Below are 17,958 nucleotides of genomic sequence, written 5' to 3' on the forward strand. Positions count from 1 at the left end.
TTGTGGGGGAATCTAGAGATATAGCACAAGCTACCATAGGGAGCATTCATTTTCCTGCTATACATTATTTTGCTCTCTTCATAGGTAGGTGCATAAATGGTAAAGATGAAGCATGTCACATGTGTGTCCCTGACCTCGGTATTCTTAGGAGTGTTGTGTTAGGAGATAAATATTATAATTTGGGAGCCACTGTTGCACGTAGGTTGCATCATAATAGATTTAATGGAGATTTCTTTGGTGGAATTTATGCAACCCGTATAGCTAATTTTCTTGGTATAACCATACGTGAGGATGATATTGAGTTGCCTCCTGCTTATTCGGATTATGAGGCTATGGTTCGTCATCATTTTGTTGAGAGGAACGATCAGTTCCTCCAGTACCGACTAATCTTTGATAGATGACGCACCTATCACGTCTCTCTCCCTACTTCTACTTTATTTGAATTTCAGGCAAAAGGGAGATCTTTTATAACCAGAGAGGAGGCGGAAGAGTATAAGAGGAGGGCTGAGATAGCTTGCCTCCAAGCTGCAGCCCACGATGCAATGACTGCTGCATCTCAGTACGACCCCAACTACAAATTTGGATATCCACCAGGCCATCCGTGGCATTAGACCAATTTAAGCCAAAAGCCTAAGCTTGGGGGAGTACGTATTTCTCACCGACATTACATTCATGTTCACACACTCATTGCTAGTTGTCGGTGCTCATACTTTTTCATTGTATCATCCATGCTAGTTTATTTCCTTTTTATGCTTTCTTCTTGTGTGTTTGATAAACCTTAAGAAAAACAAAAAAAAATAGTTGTATCTTTTAGCTAGTTTTAATTTCCATGCTTGTAGTAGTAATTAAAAAGAAAACCCAAAAAGATTTCATGTTCTTCTTTTGCTTGTTGGGAGCTTTCCCGTATAAATAGTTTTATTTCTTTTCCTTTCTTTGGGGGTCGATAGGAGAAGACCATAATTAAAATGGCTCTCATATGCATTATTATTGATCTGACAAAAGAGCCCATATTACCTTGTTTTCTCTCTTGAATTGAATGCTTGCAGATTCCAGCTTAGTCCAATGCATGTGCACTGTTATTATTATTCACGGTCATGCAAGTGAAAGACAATTATGACGATATATGATGGATTGATTGAGATGAGAGAAGCTGGTATGAAGTCGACCTCTCTTGTTTTTGTAAATATGATTAGTTCATCGTTCCTGATTCAGCCTATTATGGATGAACATGTTTGCAATGACAATTAGAGATTATAGTTGCTTATGCCATGCTTAATTAGCTAGGAGCTTATAATGGTTTACCTTGCGTGCCAACATGCTATTAAAATGGTTGTGATGTGGTATGATAGGGTGGTATCCTCTTTTGAACGATTCGAGTGGCTTGACTTGGCACATGTTCACGCATGTAATTGAAACAAAATCAACATAGCCTCTATGATATTTATGTTCATGGTGCATTATATCCTACTCATGCTTGCATTCGTTGTTGATTAATTTTAATGCATATTCATGACTGTTGTCGCTCTCTAGCTGGTCGCTTCCCAGTCTTTTTCTAGCCTTCACTTGTACTAAGCGGGAATACTGCTTGTGCATCCAATCCCATAAACCCCAAAGTTATTCCATATGAGTCCACTATACCTTCCTATGTGCGGTATCTACCTGCCGTTCCAAGTAAATTTGTATGTGCCAAACTATACACCTTCAAATAAACATTCTGTTTTGTATGCTTGAATAGCTCATGTATCAACTAGGGTTGTCCGTATCTTCCATGTTAGGCGGGTTATTCTCAAGAGGAGTGGACTCCGCTCCTCACTCATGAGAAAATGGCTGGTCACCGGGATGCCCAGTCCCATGCTTTATGCAAATCAAATCAAAATAACTACGAACAAAACTCCCCCGGGACTGTTATTAGTTGGAGGCACTCGTTGTTTCGAGCAAGCCATGGATTGATGCTTGTTGGTGGAGGGGGAGTATAAACTTTGCCATTCTGTTTGGGAACCGCCTATAATGTGTGTAGCATGGAAGATATCGCCATCTCTTGGTTGTTATGTTGACAACGAAAGTATACCGCTCAAAATATTATTCATCTCTATTTCAAAATCGAGCTCTGGCACCTCTACAAATCCCTTCTTCCCTCTGCGAAGGGCCTATCTATTTACTTTTATGTTGAGTCATCATCCTCTTATTAAAAAGCACCAGTTGGAGAGCACCACTATCATTTGCATTCATTACTGTTAGTTTACATTGAGTATGACTTGACTGGATCTCTTTTACCATGAATTACAATGTCTAGTCAGTCCTTGATCTTTAAAGGTGCTCTGCATTTATGTTTTGCGGTATCAGAAAGGGCTAGCGAGATACCATCTTGTTATATCATATTATGATTGTTTTGAGAAAGTGTTGTCATCTGAGATTTATTATTATTGCTCGCTAGTTGATTATGCCATTGATATGAGTAAACATGAAACCTAAGAGTTATTGTGAATATGGTTAGTTCATAATCTTTGCTGAAAACTTGAATGTTGGCTTTACATATTTACAACAACAAGAGCAAACAGAGTTTGTAAAAGTTTTTCTTTATCACTTTCAGTTTGTCAACTGAATTGCTTGAGGACAAGCAAAGGTTTAAGCTTGGGGGAGTTGATACGTCTCCGTCGTATCTACTTTTCCAAACACTTTTGCCCTTGTTTTGGACTCTAACTTGCATGATTTGAATGGAACTAACCCGGACTAACGTTGTTTTCAGCAGAATTGCCATGGTGTTATTTATGTGCAGAAACAAAAGTTCTCGGAATGACCTGAAACTCCACGGAGGGTATTTTTGGAAATAATAAAAAATACTAGCAAAGAATCAAGGCCAGGGGGCCCACACCCGAGCCACGAGGGTGGGGGCGCGCCTGCCCCCCTTGGCGCGCCCCCCTGCCTCGTGGGCCCCCTGGAGCTCCACCGACCTCAACCTTGACTCCATATATTCGTGTTCGGGGAGAAAAAAATGAAGAAGAAGGATTCATCGTGTTTTACGATACGGAGCCGCCGCCAAGCCCTAAACTCTCTCGGGAGGGCTGATCTGGAGTCCGTTCGGAGCTCCGGAGAGGGGAATCCGTCGCCATCGTCATCATCAACCATCCTCCATCACCAATTTCATGATGCTCACCGCCGTGCGTGAGTAATTCCATTGTAGGCTTGCTGGACGGTGATGGGTTGGATGAGATTTATCATGTAATTGAGTTAGTTTTGTTAGGGTTTGATCCCTAGTATCTATTATGTTCTGAGATTGATGTTGCTATGACTTTGCTATGCTTAATGCTTGTCACTAGGGCCCGAGTGCCATGATTTCAGATCTGAATCTATTATGTTTTCATGAATATATGTGAGTTCTTGATCCTATCTTGCAAGTATATAGTCACCTACTATGTGTTATGATCCGGCAACACCGAAGTAACAATAATCGGGACCACTTCCGGTGCTGACCGTAGCTTGAGGAGTTCATGTATTCACCATGTGTTAATGCTTTGGTCCGGTACTCTATTAAAAGGGGGCCTTAATATCCCTTAGTTTCCGCTAGGACCCCGCTGCCACGGGAGGGTAGGACAAAAGATGTCATGCAAGTTCTTTTCCATAAGCATGTATGACTATATTCGGAATACATGCCTACATTACATTGATGAATTGGAGTTGGTTTTGTGTCAGCCTAGGTTATGACTGTTACATGATGAACCGCGTCCGGCATAATTCTCCATCACTGATCCATTGCCTACGAGCTTTCCATATATTGTTCTTCGCTTATTTACTTTTCCGTTGCTATTGTTATTATCACTACAAAACACCAAAAATATTACTTTTGCTATCGTTACATTTTGCTACCGTTACCATTACTATCATATTACTTTGCTACTAAACACTTTGCTGCAGATACTAAGTTTCCAGGTGTGGTTGAATTGACAACTCAGCTGCTAATACTTGAGAATATTCGTTGGCTCCCCTTGTGTCGAATCAATAAATTTGGGTTGAATACTCTACCCTCGAAAACGGTTGCGATCCCCTATACTTGTGGGTTATTAAGAATGAAGTCTTTAATCCACACCGCGGGGTTCGTGGTTCCATCGTATGATTATATATTCACGGGTTTGAACCCTTCTGGGAATTCATGATCCATGACCTCATCAGTGAAGCAATGAGGTTGTGCGGCGCCTCTGTATCAGGCCGTATCACGACATAGCTCTAATGGAGTCCGTCTGCAGTTTTTAGCCCGCACATGACTAAGTTTGTCACGTCCGAATAGGTGGCCGTCGTCGCGTGTCAAGGCACGTCCTCGAGATCCGTAGATTGATCTGGTATGTCCTGCTTTATTGTTCAGGTTTTGCCGGAGGTCATATGTATGGCCGTGGGCTAATTTACCCCTACCTGTGCGATGAGGCGGGGCGGGCTGGTGTTCGGCGTGAGTTGCCGTTTTGTCCCGACCACGTGGTGGTCGGTCAGCCGCATTGTATGATGGTGGTATGTATTCCGGCACCTCCTCGTCAAACTGAGGTAGCAATTTGCGCTTTGGTAACTTTTGGTTGGGCGCTTGAGGCCGTATTCTTCGGCTACTAGGACATCGGTCCATTTATCATTGAGCAGATCTTGATCAGCTTGAAGCTGCTGCTTCTTCTTTTTCAGGCTCCTTGTAGTGGATATTAGCTGGCGCTTGAAGCGCTCCTGCTCAAGAGGTTCCTCAGGAACGATGAAATCATCGGTGCCGAGGCTCACCTCATCCTCGGAGAGCGGAAGATAACTCCCGTCCTCTGAGTCTTCGTTCGTGGCCTATTTACCAAGGCTAACCTGCCCATATTCTCATTCATCTTGTTCATTAGCTGTTTCAACGGGGTCTTTGTTGTCTTCGGCACCTTCTAGAGTGTTATCTTCTTCTGTGTCGGTGTTGCTGTCTTTACTGCGGCGTGACTTAGAGTGGCGCCGCTGACGCCGGCGCTTGGATTGTATTTCGGAAGGTTTATCCTCAGCTGGATCTTCCTTGTCATCGCCGTTTTTCTCCTTTGGTGCATCCACCATGTATACATCATACGAGGAAGTGGTCGTCCGGCGTCCGGTGAACGGCGGGTTCTGGGCCTCTTCTTCTACGGCATCGTCGCCCATACCGTCGATGTCCTCAGAGTCTTAATCAAGTGTGTCGGTTAAATCCTCGACCATGTCTATGAAGTGGGTGGCGGGTGGCGAGCAAAATTCTCCATCGTCATCCCCTAGTTCGAACCGGATATAGTTCGGTTGTGAGTCCTCCACCAAGGACAGTTTTTTTAATGAGTTTAGCATGTCGCCCAAAGGTGAGTGCTCGAAGATGTCTGCGGCGCTCAATTCGAAGATCGATGAACGATCAAGTTTGGCGTCCATGGGCTCACATGGTTCGAAACTTATGGCCGGAAACGAGTCCGGAGTTCCGGTGGCACAGGTATCGTGTGAGATCAAGTCTATGTGCGGCTCCAACACTGTGGAATCTATGGCCTCTGTGGTGGGGTCGATCATCCCATCCTTGGATGGCGCAGTCTGCTCTGGATCTAGGACCAGAGCGGTTATGGGAGCTGTCTCCTGGATGCAATCCGATGACAGATTTAGGTCATGTCCCTCGGGGTGACCAGGAGTGGTAGCCACGGTCTCGAGTCCGGCGAAGATCAAGTCTCCACGTATGTCCGCAACGTAGTTCAAGCTCCCGAATCTGACCTGATGGCCAGGGGCATAGCTTTCGATCTACTTCAGATGGCCAAACGAATTGGCCCGCGGTGCGAAGCCGTCGAACACAAAGATTTGTCCAGGGAGAAAAGTTTCTCCTTGGATAGCGTCATTATTGACGATTGAAGGGGCCATCAAACCTTTTTGGCGACAGCATAGTGGAACTCTTAATGAAAGCACCAATGTCGGTGTCAAAACCGGCGGATCTCGGGTAGGGGGTTCCGAACTGTGCGTCTAAGGTCAATGGTAACAGGAGACAGGGGACACAATGCTTTACCCAGATTCGGGCCCTCTCTATGGAGGTAATACCCTATGTCCTGCTCGATTGATCTTGATGAATATGAGTATTACAAGAGTTGATCTACCACGAGATCGTAATGGCTAAACCCTAGAGGTCTAGCTTGTATGGCTATGATAATGTATGTCCTCCGGACTAAGTCCTTCGGTTTATATAGACACCGGGAGGATCTAGGGTTACACAAGGTCGGTTACAAAGAAAGGATCTACATATTTAGTCGCCAAGCTTGCCTTCCAGCCAAGGAGAGTCCCATCCGGACACGGGTGTAGTCTTCGGTCTTCGTATCTTCACAACCCATTAGTCCGGCCCATGGCTAACAGGTCGGACACCCGAGTACCCCTTAGTCCAGGACTCCCTCAGTCGGTGTTGGGCGCCGAGTGGACGGACGCTTAGGAGGGCTCCGACTCATCCTCCTTCTGCTCGACCTCATCCATGTAGGGAAGCATCTCTGCCTCCTCCACAGCCTGCTGCGCCTCCATTTCCTGTCGGCGACTGCGTTTGGCCTTTGCAGCCGACTCTGAGTGGAGGGAATTGAGGATGGTCTACTTCTCCGCCTATGGATCCGCGTCGCCAGCGTCCCCACATCCTCCTCCTCCGGCTCATCCTCCTCCGGGTCCACTACATACGGAGGTAGCCCCGCAGCGATCCGGGCTTCGCGCCTTATTCGGATCTGCTCAAGGAGCTCCAGTCGGCACTCCGGTGTTAGAAATGGGTAGCTCCTCACCCGGCGGTGGGAGGGGGGGCATGGCTACTAGATGGATGGGGAATGAAAAGTGGCGGCATCGGCGGATAGGTGAAGGAAAATGTGAAGGATAGGATTTCGGTGCCGACAGTCGACTTTTTTTTTGAATTTCGGTGCCGACGGTCGACTTAAATAAGCAGAATAGGCACTACGCGGCCCGCCAAGCGGCGACATCGATCTAACGGATGAGACGAGTTTTGGACTGCTGAATTTTCAAACGATTCCGCGTGGGACCCCTTCGTTAGTCATACGTAGTGGGCACGCTCTGGCACTCTATATCCGCTCCATACTTAAGCTGGATATAAGGAATGCTGGTCAATCCGGACGTTTGAGACCCATTTCAGACGTCCGGCTAGGTCGAAATTCGATGACGGTCAGTGACCGAGCGACCCGTGACCAGTCAAAGATGCCGGCCCGGACGTTTTAGGCGAAGGGTTTAGGGTGCCGGTTGTAGATGCTCTAACACCAAAATCGGCCTCCGACGCCATCAAACGGTGTAGCCCGTCTCAAAAGCTAGACTAGATAGACTATGAGACAGGCTGACACTCCTCGGCGGTCCGTCAGCAGGAAGCACGCCGCGACCAGTGCCTGCCCCCGCCGAGCAGATTAGAACAGAACGCATTGCATGCTCCACGGGCCACGGCCCACGCGTCCAGCATGCGCAAGCACGCGCGGCTCCTTTGCCCATGCGGCGGCCACGCCGTACGCGACCAAACCAAAGGACGCGCGCCGCGCGCGACACCGGGCCATGCGGACCTGGCGCCACCCCCAGATCGCGTCGCGCCACCAGTGCGCCGTGCGCGGCGCCGGGGCGAAAGCGACGGGAAACGGAAGGCGATAAACTAACCGCTCCTCTCGTCTCGCAGTTCCCGTCCGTCTCATTTCCTCCGCTCTTCAGGATTCCAATCCAAGGAATTATGAATAAACTACTACTCCTCCATTCCGAATTACTTGTCTTAGATTTGTCTAGATACGAAGGTATCTAACACTAAAATAAGTCTATTCGTATCTAGACAAATCCAAGACAAGTAATTCGGAACGGAGGAAGTAGTACTGTACTAAAAAAAAGAACGGATCAGACTAGAGAGCGCACACATGCAAGCACACAAGAAACTAGTTACGGATACATATATACTACTGTATTGAACAGGAGTAGTAGGAGGAACTTCGACTTTAGAACACAAGCATGCAGTTTGTGCAGGCAGGTTATACAATGGCAGAGAAACAACGATATTAATATCTAGAAATCCAGAATAAACAGATTATTCAGACTCTGTACACTTAAGTTGGCGGCAAAGCAAGCTAGTTGAGGAATGGCGAGCCTGTCATGGTTTTGAGCCCGAGGGGGCGGTCGTCGCTGCGGCTGCGAGCGGCAGACGCGCGTTCTGGGCGCCCTCCTCCTTCCGGCGGCTCCAGTCGCGCACCGCCAGGTGCAGCTGCTTGGCTGCCATCAGCATCTCCACCGCCTGCCGCGGCGTCAGGATCTCCGTGGCCAGCGCCCTGGCCGTCGACATGCGCAGCTCGTCCGCCTCCTCCAGGAGCCTGGCCAGCCCGGCCGAGTAGCTCTCCATCGCCGCGTCCACCTCGGCGGCGAGTCCTCCTGACGATTCTGCTGCCACGGGCCGTCCGGGAATGTCGTCGCGCTTAGCGCTCCGGTCCTGGCCGGCTAATGCTGCTGCCGCCGCCGCGGCGCGCTCCCGAACGATCGGAAGCAGCGGCCGGTCGGCGATGTTCTCCTGCAGACTCGCCAGACGCTCCGTCAGGTAACCCTCGTCGCGCAGCGTGCAGCGGTGGAGGTCGTTGATCTGCTGCAGCTGCGTGGCCGTGATCCCGACGAGGCCCATACCCTCCGCGAGGCCGCGCCCGCGGCCTCTGACGAACTCCTCGATGTCCTCCTCCAAGCCCTCGCCGGAGATTGAGTAGAGAAGCCGGATGGCCAGAGACGGGCGGCAGCCCCCGAGCCAGAGCACGGAGTTCTCAAACGCCGTGCACCAGGGCGGGGCGACGAAGGCCGCGCCGTTCTCGCGCGCCAAGGCACGCCGGCTGGCGGCGTACTCCTGGTACCCGCGCATGCACCTTTCAACCACGGCCCTCAGCTCTGCGTCCGTGGCGCGCCCGGCGGCGGCATTGGCTGCCGCCTCCGCGAGCTCGCGGAGGCCCGCCTGCTGGCCCGCGATCCACTGCTGGTGGAACGCGACGTAGCGTGCCATGTCCATGGCGATCTGGTCTCTCGCGCGCGACAGGGAGTGACGGGACTGACTTGTGAGTAAGCAAGACTGGCCTACGCCAGTGTGACTCCTCCTATGTACACGCCCTGCTCCTCGGAGCAGTTTTGTCTTCTCCTATGCTCTGAATCTCTAGATTCTTCTAGTATGGTTCTTGTGGTTTGTTTATGTCTTGTACTCCCTCCTTCCAAATTACTCGTCTTGGTTTTAATTCAAATAAAAAGAATAATATCAAAAAACGTTCTACATTTCGGGACGGAGGTGAATCAGGTGTGGTGATGGCTCTCTCTGCATGTCTAGTTAACAATACGTACATATCTAGATGTAATTTGAACTGTATTTAAACCATACTGCCAAATTATAAAACCAGTTCGGTGTATTTTTCAAATTCAGACACCAAAGTGAACGTAGATGACGAGTTGAAGCAGCACTAGTATTTTCTTCAAAATTGACGCATTGGTTGCTCCCATCGAGTACATGGAAGGCCGGCCATATTGCATGGTTGTGAAGTGCAAGCCAACCACGTAAAGGCCTCACACATAGGCAAATTGAGGTGGGCTAATTCGTTACCTGGCTAAATAAATACTCCCTCTATCTCAAAATATAAGAACGTTTTTAACACTACACTAGTGTAAAAAAAATGTTCTTATATTATGAGACGAAGGGAGTATATGCTAGTGAAATTTTTGTAAAAACATGTTTTCTAAAAAGTAATGGATTAGTGGGATGAGAATTATCTGTGACTGGGCAGATATGTATTGTGCCCGGCAAAAACAGATTTGCAAGGAGTTTGCCAAAGGCTTTCTCATTCGAAAAAAACAATTTCAAGTATATTTCCCTTCTTCATTCTATGCTCGGATGATTGCCGCTTGTCTGAATTTCATTGTTGTGGGTCCCGTGTGTGTTCGAATAAGATTGTTTTAGGAAAATAAAATAAAAAGAAAAACAAAAATAAAAATTGAAATAAAATCTAAAACAAAATAAAAAATATTAAATTTTCTGTGGAAGAATGAATTTGTGACAAAAAGAATGAAACAAAATTACCCTTTCGAAAGAAAGAAAATAAAAAGTTAAAATAATTAGAACAATGAAACCCTTTAAGAAGAAAGAAAAAGCTTTAAAAACTTGCACACAACGGTGCACTGAAATTGCATTGGCATTGGTATTACCATTTTTAAAAGAAAAGAAAATGGAAAACAAAATCTAATCTAATCTAAGAGTAACAAAATTTGCACAAAATATAAATAAAAATTGCGCTTTCGAAAAATATGCAAGAATAAACACATAAAAGTGATTTTTTTGCAAAACAAAAAACTAAGAACGAATGAATTGGTGACATTGGTATTACCCTTAAAGTATAATGAAAATGGAATAAAACTAAAATAATATCAAAATAATCAAGTTTTCTAAAATATAATGAATTACGGGTGTTTGTATTTCCTTTAAGAAAAAAAAACTAGCACAACTTGCACTGAAATTGCACTTTTTGTAAGGAAAATGTTTGAAAACAGCGCACCGGCCGCGCTGCGTTGGATACCAACAGATCATGTGGTTGTGCGTTATCCCGAAAGGGGTCAAACCTTATCACTTCGCACATGAACCTCCACCACTCGTTCCCTCGTTCGTATTCTCCCCTCCACGCCATCGTCTTCTCCATAGAGCACACATGAGCCTGATTCCTCTTAGCTGGCGTGCACCAAGTCACTGCAGGCGTCGAAGACGAAGAGGGATATCACCAGGGGTCAGACGCCGGCGCTGGAGACAACACATTGGACCACTGCGATGGGGACGCCATTTTATTGCTGGAACGACCACCGGCGGAGCTGCAACCATGCGCCCGAAATGCTAGAACCAGTCGTCAGAAGAGCTACAACCAAGGGCACCAGCAATGTTGGAACCGGCCATCGCCAGAGCTGCAACCGACCGCGACAGAGCTGCAAACGGCTGTCAAAAATGCTGGAAGCAGCCACTAGAATTGATGGAACTAGCACCAAAAGAGCTACAAAACCCAGCGCCGGCATGATGGAACCTGCTGTCGTCGAAGCTACAACCGGCCGCCAAAATTGCTAGAAACGACCATCGGCCGAGCTGCAACTGGGGAGCAGCATGGCATGACGGCGGTAGATTTGCTGGAACCTGTCATCATAAAATCTGCAATCGTAGGACGTGGTGCTGTAACCGTGTGCAGTGGTGCAACCAGCGGCAATGGCAGAGATGCAATGGCGCACGGTGGCTCCACAAGTTTTTTGGCTACGACCGGTGGGCCGGTGGTCGGGGATGCTACCATCGGCTACTGGTTTTGCTACAACCGAGCAAAACAAGGTTGCAACGGGCGATCATGGGAGCTGCATGCTAGCGGCGACGACCGACTTCGAACTGCAACCGACGGCGACAAGAGTCGATGCACAGAGATGGGCGAAGTTGCAACCATGGATGACATAATTGCAATCGTTGTAGTCAGTGCTTCGATTGTGGGAGACGAAGCTGCAAGCAGCGGCCGGTTCTTGTCATCAGTTTCATGTAGCATCATCACAACATCACTGTGGGAAGGAGTGGGAGGGAGGAGAGCACCGAACACTGGGCCGTGAGGAGCAAACGACCAGTCACCGAGAGGAGGGGCGGTGGAGGAGCGGGGGAAAACAGGAAGGAGAGATGTGAAGTCAAAGGAGAGGAAGATGACGTACCTACAGGGGTGAGATCCAACGGTAAATGATGTAGGCAATCGTGCGGCTGCGGGCCGGCTGGCCCAAATTTGTGCCGGCGGGCTGACGCCTAGTAGTCCTTTTTTGTAATATATAAAGAATAATCATATAATTGTAAATTTTTGGCACATATTATATAGTATTTGTATGTATATTTACACTCATCCAACATCCTAAAAATACCCACAAAACAAAACAAATAACTAATAAAGAAAAGGAAAGTAAAAGTAAAACATAAAAACATAAAACAAAGGAGAAAGAATAAGGCTATTTCGAACTAGAATGGGCTTCAGGGCATTAAAGAATTGATTAGCTCGAATATGGGGTAAGTGAGAAAAAGCCCAAGACAACACACAGATTAACCATGAAAGAAAAAGGTACACAAATCTTAAAGAAGAATTCAATGGCCCAAAAAATTGATTGGCCCAAAATTAATTTCTAGGCAACTTGAATATAGTAGCTAAAGTGGGAAAGTGTTTTTAGTCGATGCGGACTTTCATAGGTTTGTGGCTCACAGCTGGCTTGCATCGTCATCCACGCATGGATTTTTGGTGTCTTGTTTATCTGATGTCAAGTTTTTGTTTTGTTTTAAAAAAACGAGTATGTGGTTTAATTTCTTCGGTGTGCATGAAAACTTGTTGTCTGGTCCTACGTGCTTGACATTCTGAATTACCGAGAGCGCAAGATCGCCTCAATTAAAATTACGTAGAAATATGGAGTATTGCTGATGTCGTATAATGCAGGGAGACCGACACATAGTTTTTGAAGCTGTGCAAAAATGTGTGACTACTCTTAACTACTATTTGAATTGTGTTGGCTCATAAATTACATAAAAATAATCAAATTCTTTCTTCAAAGTATCTAAATTAGGTTCAACTTTATTGTTTTGATTGTTCTCCATCCAGTGGATATTTTCATATTGACCTACATATCTAGCATGTACGAGGAACATTCAAATTGGTTTTTCTTTTCATGAATGTTTATGAAATATTGAATGAAAAATTGATGTTTGAATGCACCCTTTAAAAATGTACTTTTGAATGTTACTTGAGAATAATGTTTGGTTCGCCCAAAAAAACTGTGCAAATTGTTGCCAGTCATTTCATATCATCTCAACCAATTCAGACCATCGTACTTATTCCCCACAAAAAAGATCATTATACTCATTTACCTTGCCATATGAGATGGTTGTGCGAGATCGTACCAAGAAATAGGATATAGTGGCTACAATGAAAGGTGCTTCCAGATGAGTGTTTAAATACAGAATACAGTGTCTCCATCACAAGTTTGTAATGTCGCCTAAACATCATTAAGAAAAGTATTGTTTGCCATGTCTTGTTCCTTTTATATCATCTCAATTGACAATATTTCAATCAATGCACTCATTTTACACTCTTGTGAGATGATTGTACCAAACTGGAGCAAAAAATGGACATGTTGTGTACAATACAAGATGCTTCTAGATAAGCCTTTAAAGAAAGAAATCAGTTACTTCCACCAAAAGTTTGTAACATTTGCATAAACATCATTATGAAAAAGTGTCGGTATCCCTTTTATTTTCATTTATCATCTCAACCATTGACACTCCAAGCAATGTACTCATTTAACCCTCCGTATGAGATGGTTGTGCCACATCAGACCAAGAAATTGGATATGCATGTATAATGCAGGAAGCTTCTAGATGAGCGTTTAAAGAGATGAACATTTATTTCCACTAAAAAGTTGTAACGTTTCACTAAAAAAACATTATCATCATTGTCGTTAATGATGGGAGTTACAACTATTGATGTCGTGTGCATGAACCCTATTGGATGGTGGCGGCGTAATTTCAGTCCTGTGCAAACAGATGAGAAATGAAGAAGGTATGTCTCCCATAGAGAGAGTTTCAGTGAGGTGCGAACTTTCATGTGTATGTGGTCATCTATGTGTGCCTTTCTGTTTGGCATTTTATCTGACTCTGCTGTCAATTTATGTTTTGTTTCCCATTTTTTCAGGGAGTATATGGAAACTTGTGGTCTGATACTATGTGCTTGATATTCTGGATGAAAGTAATTGCAAGATCAGCAATAGATTACCATGGAGAACACCTCAGTTACAATCCCGACAAAATCAGGGATACTGCAGACGCAATATGATGAAGGGAGACAAACACGTTTGGAAGCAGTTCAATTACTTGCAAATAAACACATATTGATGTTTTCTGCAATTTGTTACCACTCTTAACCGCTCTTTAAATAGATCGTGCTTATAAGTTATACCAAAAAATCAAATTACTTTTTCAAAGCATAATCTATATTAGGTTTCAACTTGACTATTTGAATTCTTCTCCATCCGGTGGATATTTTGCAGATTTACACACATATCTTGCATGTACAAGGGACATTCAGATAGGATTTTATTTTCTTGCATGTTTATGAAGTATTGAATGGACATGTAAGCATTAAATTGGTGTTTGAATGCACCCATTGAAAAAAATACCTTTGAATGTTGTTTGAGAATAGCATTTCGTTGAACCAAACTTGATTGTGGAACAAACTTACAGCCATTTTCCATTCATTTTACATCATCACAACCCATGACGTTCAGTTCATTGTACTCATTTGCTCGAACGTTGTTAAGATTATTGTACTCATTTACCTCTCCATATGAGATACTCCCTCCATTCACTTATACAAGGCCACTTCATATTTTTATGCCTAGCTTTGACCATTAATTTTACCAACAAAAATTTGAGTTATATGTCACAAAAAGTAAGTCATTAGATGTACATTTCAAAGAACTTACTAATGATATACTCTTGATGATATAGATTCCATATTTTGTTGACCAAAATTACAAGTCAAAGTTTGACATGAAAAATGAAGTGGCCTTGTATAAGGGAATGGAGGGAGTAGTTGTGTAAGGTGCTTCTAGATGAGTGTTTAAATTTAGAATAAATTGTCTCCATTGAAATAAAAATACGAGCATTTAAAGAGAAAACATATTTATTTCAACCAAAATTTGTAGCATTTCCCTAAACATCATTAAAAGATTTGTCGTTAAACATGTTCATTTCCTTTTATATCATTTCAACTGATGACACTCCAGTCAAAGTACTCACTGGCCCCTGTATGAGATGGTTCTGTGGACCAAGAAAATGGATAACATGTGTACAATGCAAAATGCTTCTTGATGACTCTTTAAAGGGAGAAAACATTTATAGTTGAACCAAAATTTTGCACAGTTTGCCAAAACATCATTATTATCATTGTCTCGTGTTTGTTGTGTATCATCTCAACTAAAGGTGTTCCAGTCGATGTACTCATTTACCCTTCCATATGGGATATTTGTGTCAGAAGAGACCAAGAACTTGGATGTCATGTGCACAATGCAATAGATGAGCTTTTAGAGAGAGAAAACATTTGTTTCCATCTGAAGTCTGTAACAAACACCTAACCATCATTATGACTATTATTGTTTCGAAAGTCCACTTCTGCTGCCAAGCTCAAAAGTGCTTGGGTTGAATAGTAAAATTCAGAAAAAAATTAAAGGAAATTAAAAAATTATTTTTTTGCAGCAGCTTTGACAAATGTTTTGAGTGCTTAAATTTTTTAATCATGAAATTACATTCGTGGAAGTCATGGCAAAAAAATCAGTGCTACAAAATGCTTTTGAAATGGCATTTTTGGAGCGTCATTTTTTCATGAATGTCATTTCATGATAGAATTTTATAAAACACAAAACATTTGTCAAAGTTTGCCACAAAAAAATCATATTTTTATGTGTTTACCTTTTTATTTTACCCTTCTTCAGGGAGCATTTAAGTTCGGGATCAGATAGTCCGCATCCTTGTTGTTTGCCGTTTCATGTTTCTTTCATGTCATATCAACTAAAGATGTAATAATCAATGCACTCACTTACCCTTCCATATGAGATGGTTGTGCCACATATGGGAAGCTGGATATGACACGCAATGCAAGATACTTCTACATGAACATCTAAAAGGCAAAAACTTTTGTTGCCACCAAAACTTTATGTTCACATAGTTTTCATTAGAGCCATTGTATTTACCCATTTATTTTCCTTTTATATCATTTCAACCAAAGCACACTACAATAAGTGAAGTCGTTAAACCCATTTGGATGCGATGATTTTACCAGACTGGGACAAGAAGTTGGATACAATGTGTACAATTCAAGATGTTTCTTAAGCATCTAAAGAGAGAAAACTATCGTTTTCACAAATACCAATGTTTCTCACTATGGCCCCATTGTCATTAGCCATTTTATGTTATGTTTATATCATCTCAATAAAATGTGCTAATGAATGTGTACTCATTAACACTTCCATTTGAGATGATGACTTATCATGGATATAATCCTGACAATGCATATAGGGGTGTTTACGAAGTAGTGTAATGGCTATAAATGATGCAAATGAGAGTACACACAAGGAATTATGTAGGTTTAGACTCTTACCGGTGGAGGTAGTATCACACTTTCTGTTGGTTTTTCTCTCTCATGCGTATATGATAGATTAAGTTATTGCGGACGCAATAGTAGATGTTATCTCCGCTATTTGAAACTATGATTGCAAGTGAAGCTAACCCTCAGCCAGGTGCCCTTGATATGGCTTATATAGAGCGCAACATGACCAGTAGCCAAATAGGCCGATATGATTGTAAGTATAGTAGGCCATTAATTCTCAGCTATTTCTAGACATTACAAGGTGGTAACAGCTGTAATAAATCTATACTGAAGACGCCAAGTAACGCATGCCTTCAATGTGTAATGGAGCTCGTGTGAAACACGTCCATCAATGTGTCCAGCCATTTGCCTTTTGCTGGACCATACCAATTAGATATTCTTCCACGACTGGTACCCCACTCCGAATGAGTCGTCACCCCCATATTGTTGTTTTATCTTGACCTTAGCATCAATAGGCCTGGGCTTTACCTGGGCCGTATGTAGTTGTGGGCCTATTCGGTGGGGGATTCCTTCTCCATGATCATTTTATAATTCTAATATAACATGTAAAGAACAATATGCTTCTAGATGACAGTGTAAGCGAGGAATTATTTTACTTCTACCAAAAGTTTCTACCGTTTACCTCAAAATCATTTTGACCATTTTTTCTACCTCTTTTATATTTCTCATATATCACCACAATCAAAGATGCTGGAATGAATATAACCATTTATCAATGCATATGAGATGATTGTGTCAAAACATATTCAAAACAAGGATATGTCATGTACAATGCAAGATGCTTCTAAGTTGACAATATGTCCATTATTTGAACCCTAGCATAATATGGTGAAAGTGTCAAATTTTATATAGTGTAGACCAAGGGATGCACCTATACAATGTTTCATCAAGAGAAATAAGATAAACACTGGCATAATATGGTGAAAGTTTCCAATTTTATATAGTCTAGACCAAGGGATGCACCTATACAATGTTTCATTGAGAGAAAGAAGAAGAAATCTACTACCTATATCTCGGGGGTTCAACAGAAGGTCAGTGTGCATGCAATTATCTTCTTATGTACTCAATAGAAGGTTGACTGGGGCTTTCTTTGAAGATTGTACCGTCTTATGCACATATTTAAATTATGTTAGTTTTATCCATAGGAGGCCAATATGGCGGCTGGTGTATTATCTAGTAGATCAGAAGCTTTGAGGACTATTGTTTGGCAATCTGAGCCTTCATATTTCCTAATTGACGTACTAGCAAATGATGTATCCATTTTCCCGCATGAATATAAACCGCCATGATGGTATTCCATCAAAAAATAGAAGCAGAACACAACATTACTGTTGGAAATATGCCCTAGAGGCAATAATAAATTGGTTATTATTATATTTCCTTGTTCATGATAATCGTTTATTATCCATGCTATAATTGTATTGATAGGAAACTCAGATACATGTGTGGATACATAGACAACACCATGTCCCTAGTAAGCCTCTAGTTAACTAGCTCGTTGATCAATAGATGGTTACGGTTTCCTGACCATGGACATTGGATGTCGTTGATAACGGGATCACATCATTAGGAGAATGATGTGATGGACAAGACCCAATCCTAAGCATAGCACTAGATCGTGTAGTTCGTATGCTAAAGCTTTTCTAATGTCAAGTATCATTTCCTTAGACCATGAGATTGTGCAACTCCCGGATACCGTAGGAGTGCTTTGGGTGTATCAAACGTCACAATGTAACTGGGTGACTATAAAGGTGCATTACAGGTATCTCCGAAAGTGTCTGTTGGGTTGGCACGAATCGAGACT

General features: G+C 43.4%; 1 protein-coding gene across 1 annotated transcript; it reads right to left on the minus strand.

Annotated features, from left to right (window-relative positions):
- Positions 1 to 7,871: 7,871 nt before the first annotated feature.
- Positions 7,872 to 9,190, minus strand: LOC125548628 (protein DOG1-like 3). Its single transcript, XM_048712195.1, has one exon. It carries the CDS (start codon positions 8,975 to 8,977, stop codon positions 8,087 to 8,089), a length of 891 nt encoding a protein of 296 aa, XP_048568152.1. The 5' UTR covers positions 8,978 to 9,190; the 3' UTR covers positions 7,872 to 8,086.
- Positions 9,191 to 17,958: the final 8,768 nt, after the last annotated feature.

Source organism: Triticum urartu, chromosome 3 (assembly GCF_003073215.2).
Source record: "Triticum urartu cultivar G1812 chromosome 3, Tu2.1, whole genome shotgun sequence".
NCBI classification, from domain to species: Eukaryota; Viridiplantae; Streptophyta; class Magnoliopsida; order Poales; family Poaceae; genus Triticum; species Triticum urartu.

What these genes read in the sequence shown, in the direction of transcription:
- LOC125548628 (XM_048712195.1), bottom strand. Translation starts at nt 8,977, where the DNA reads ATGGACATGGCACGCTACGTCGCGTTCCACCAGCAGTGGATCGCGGGC.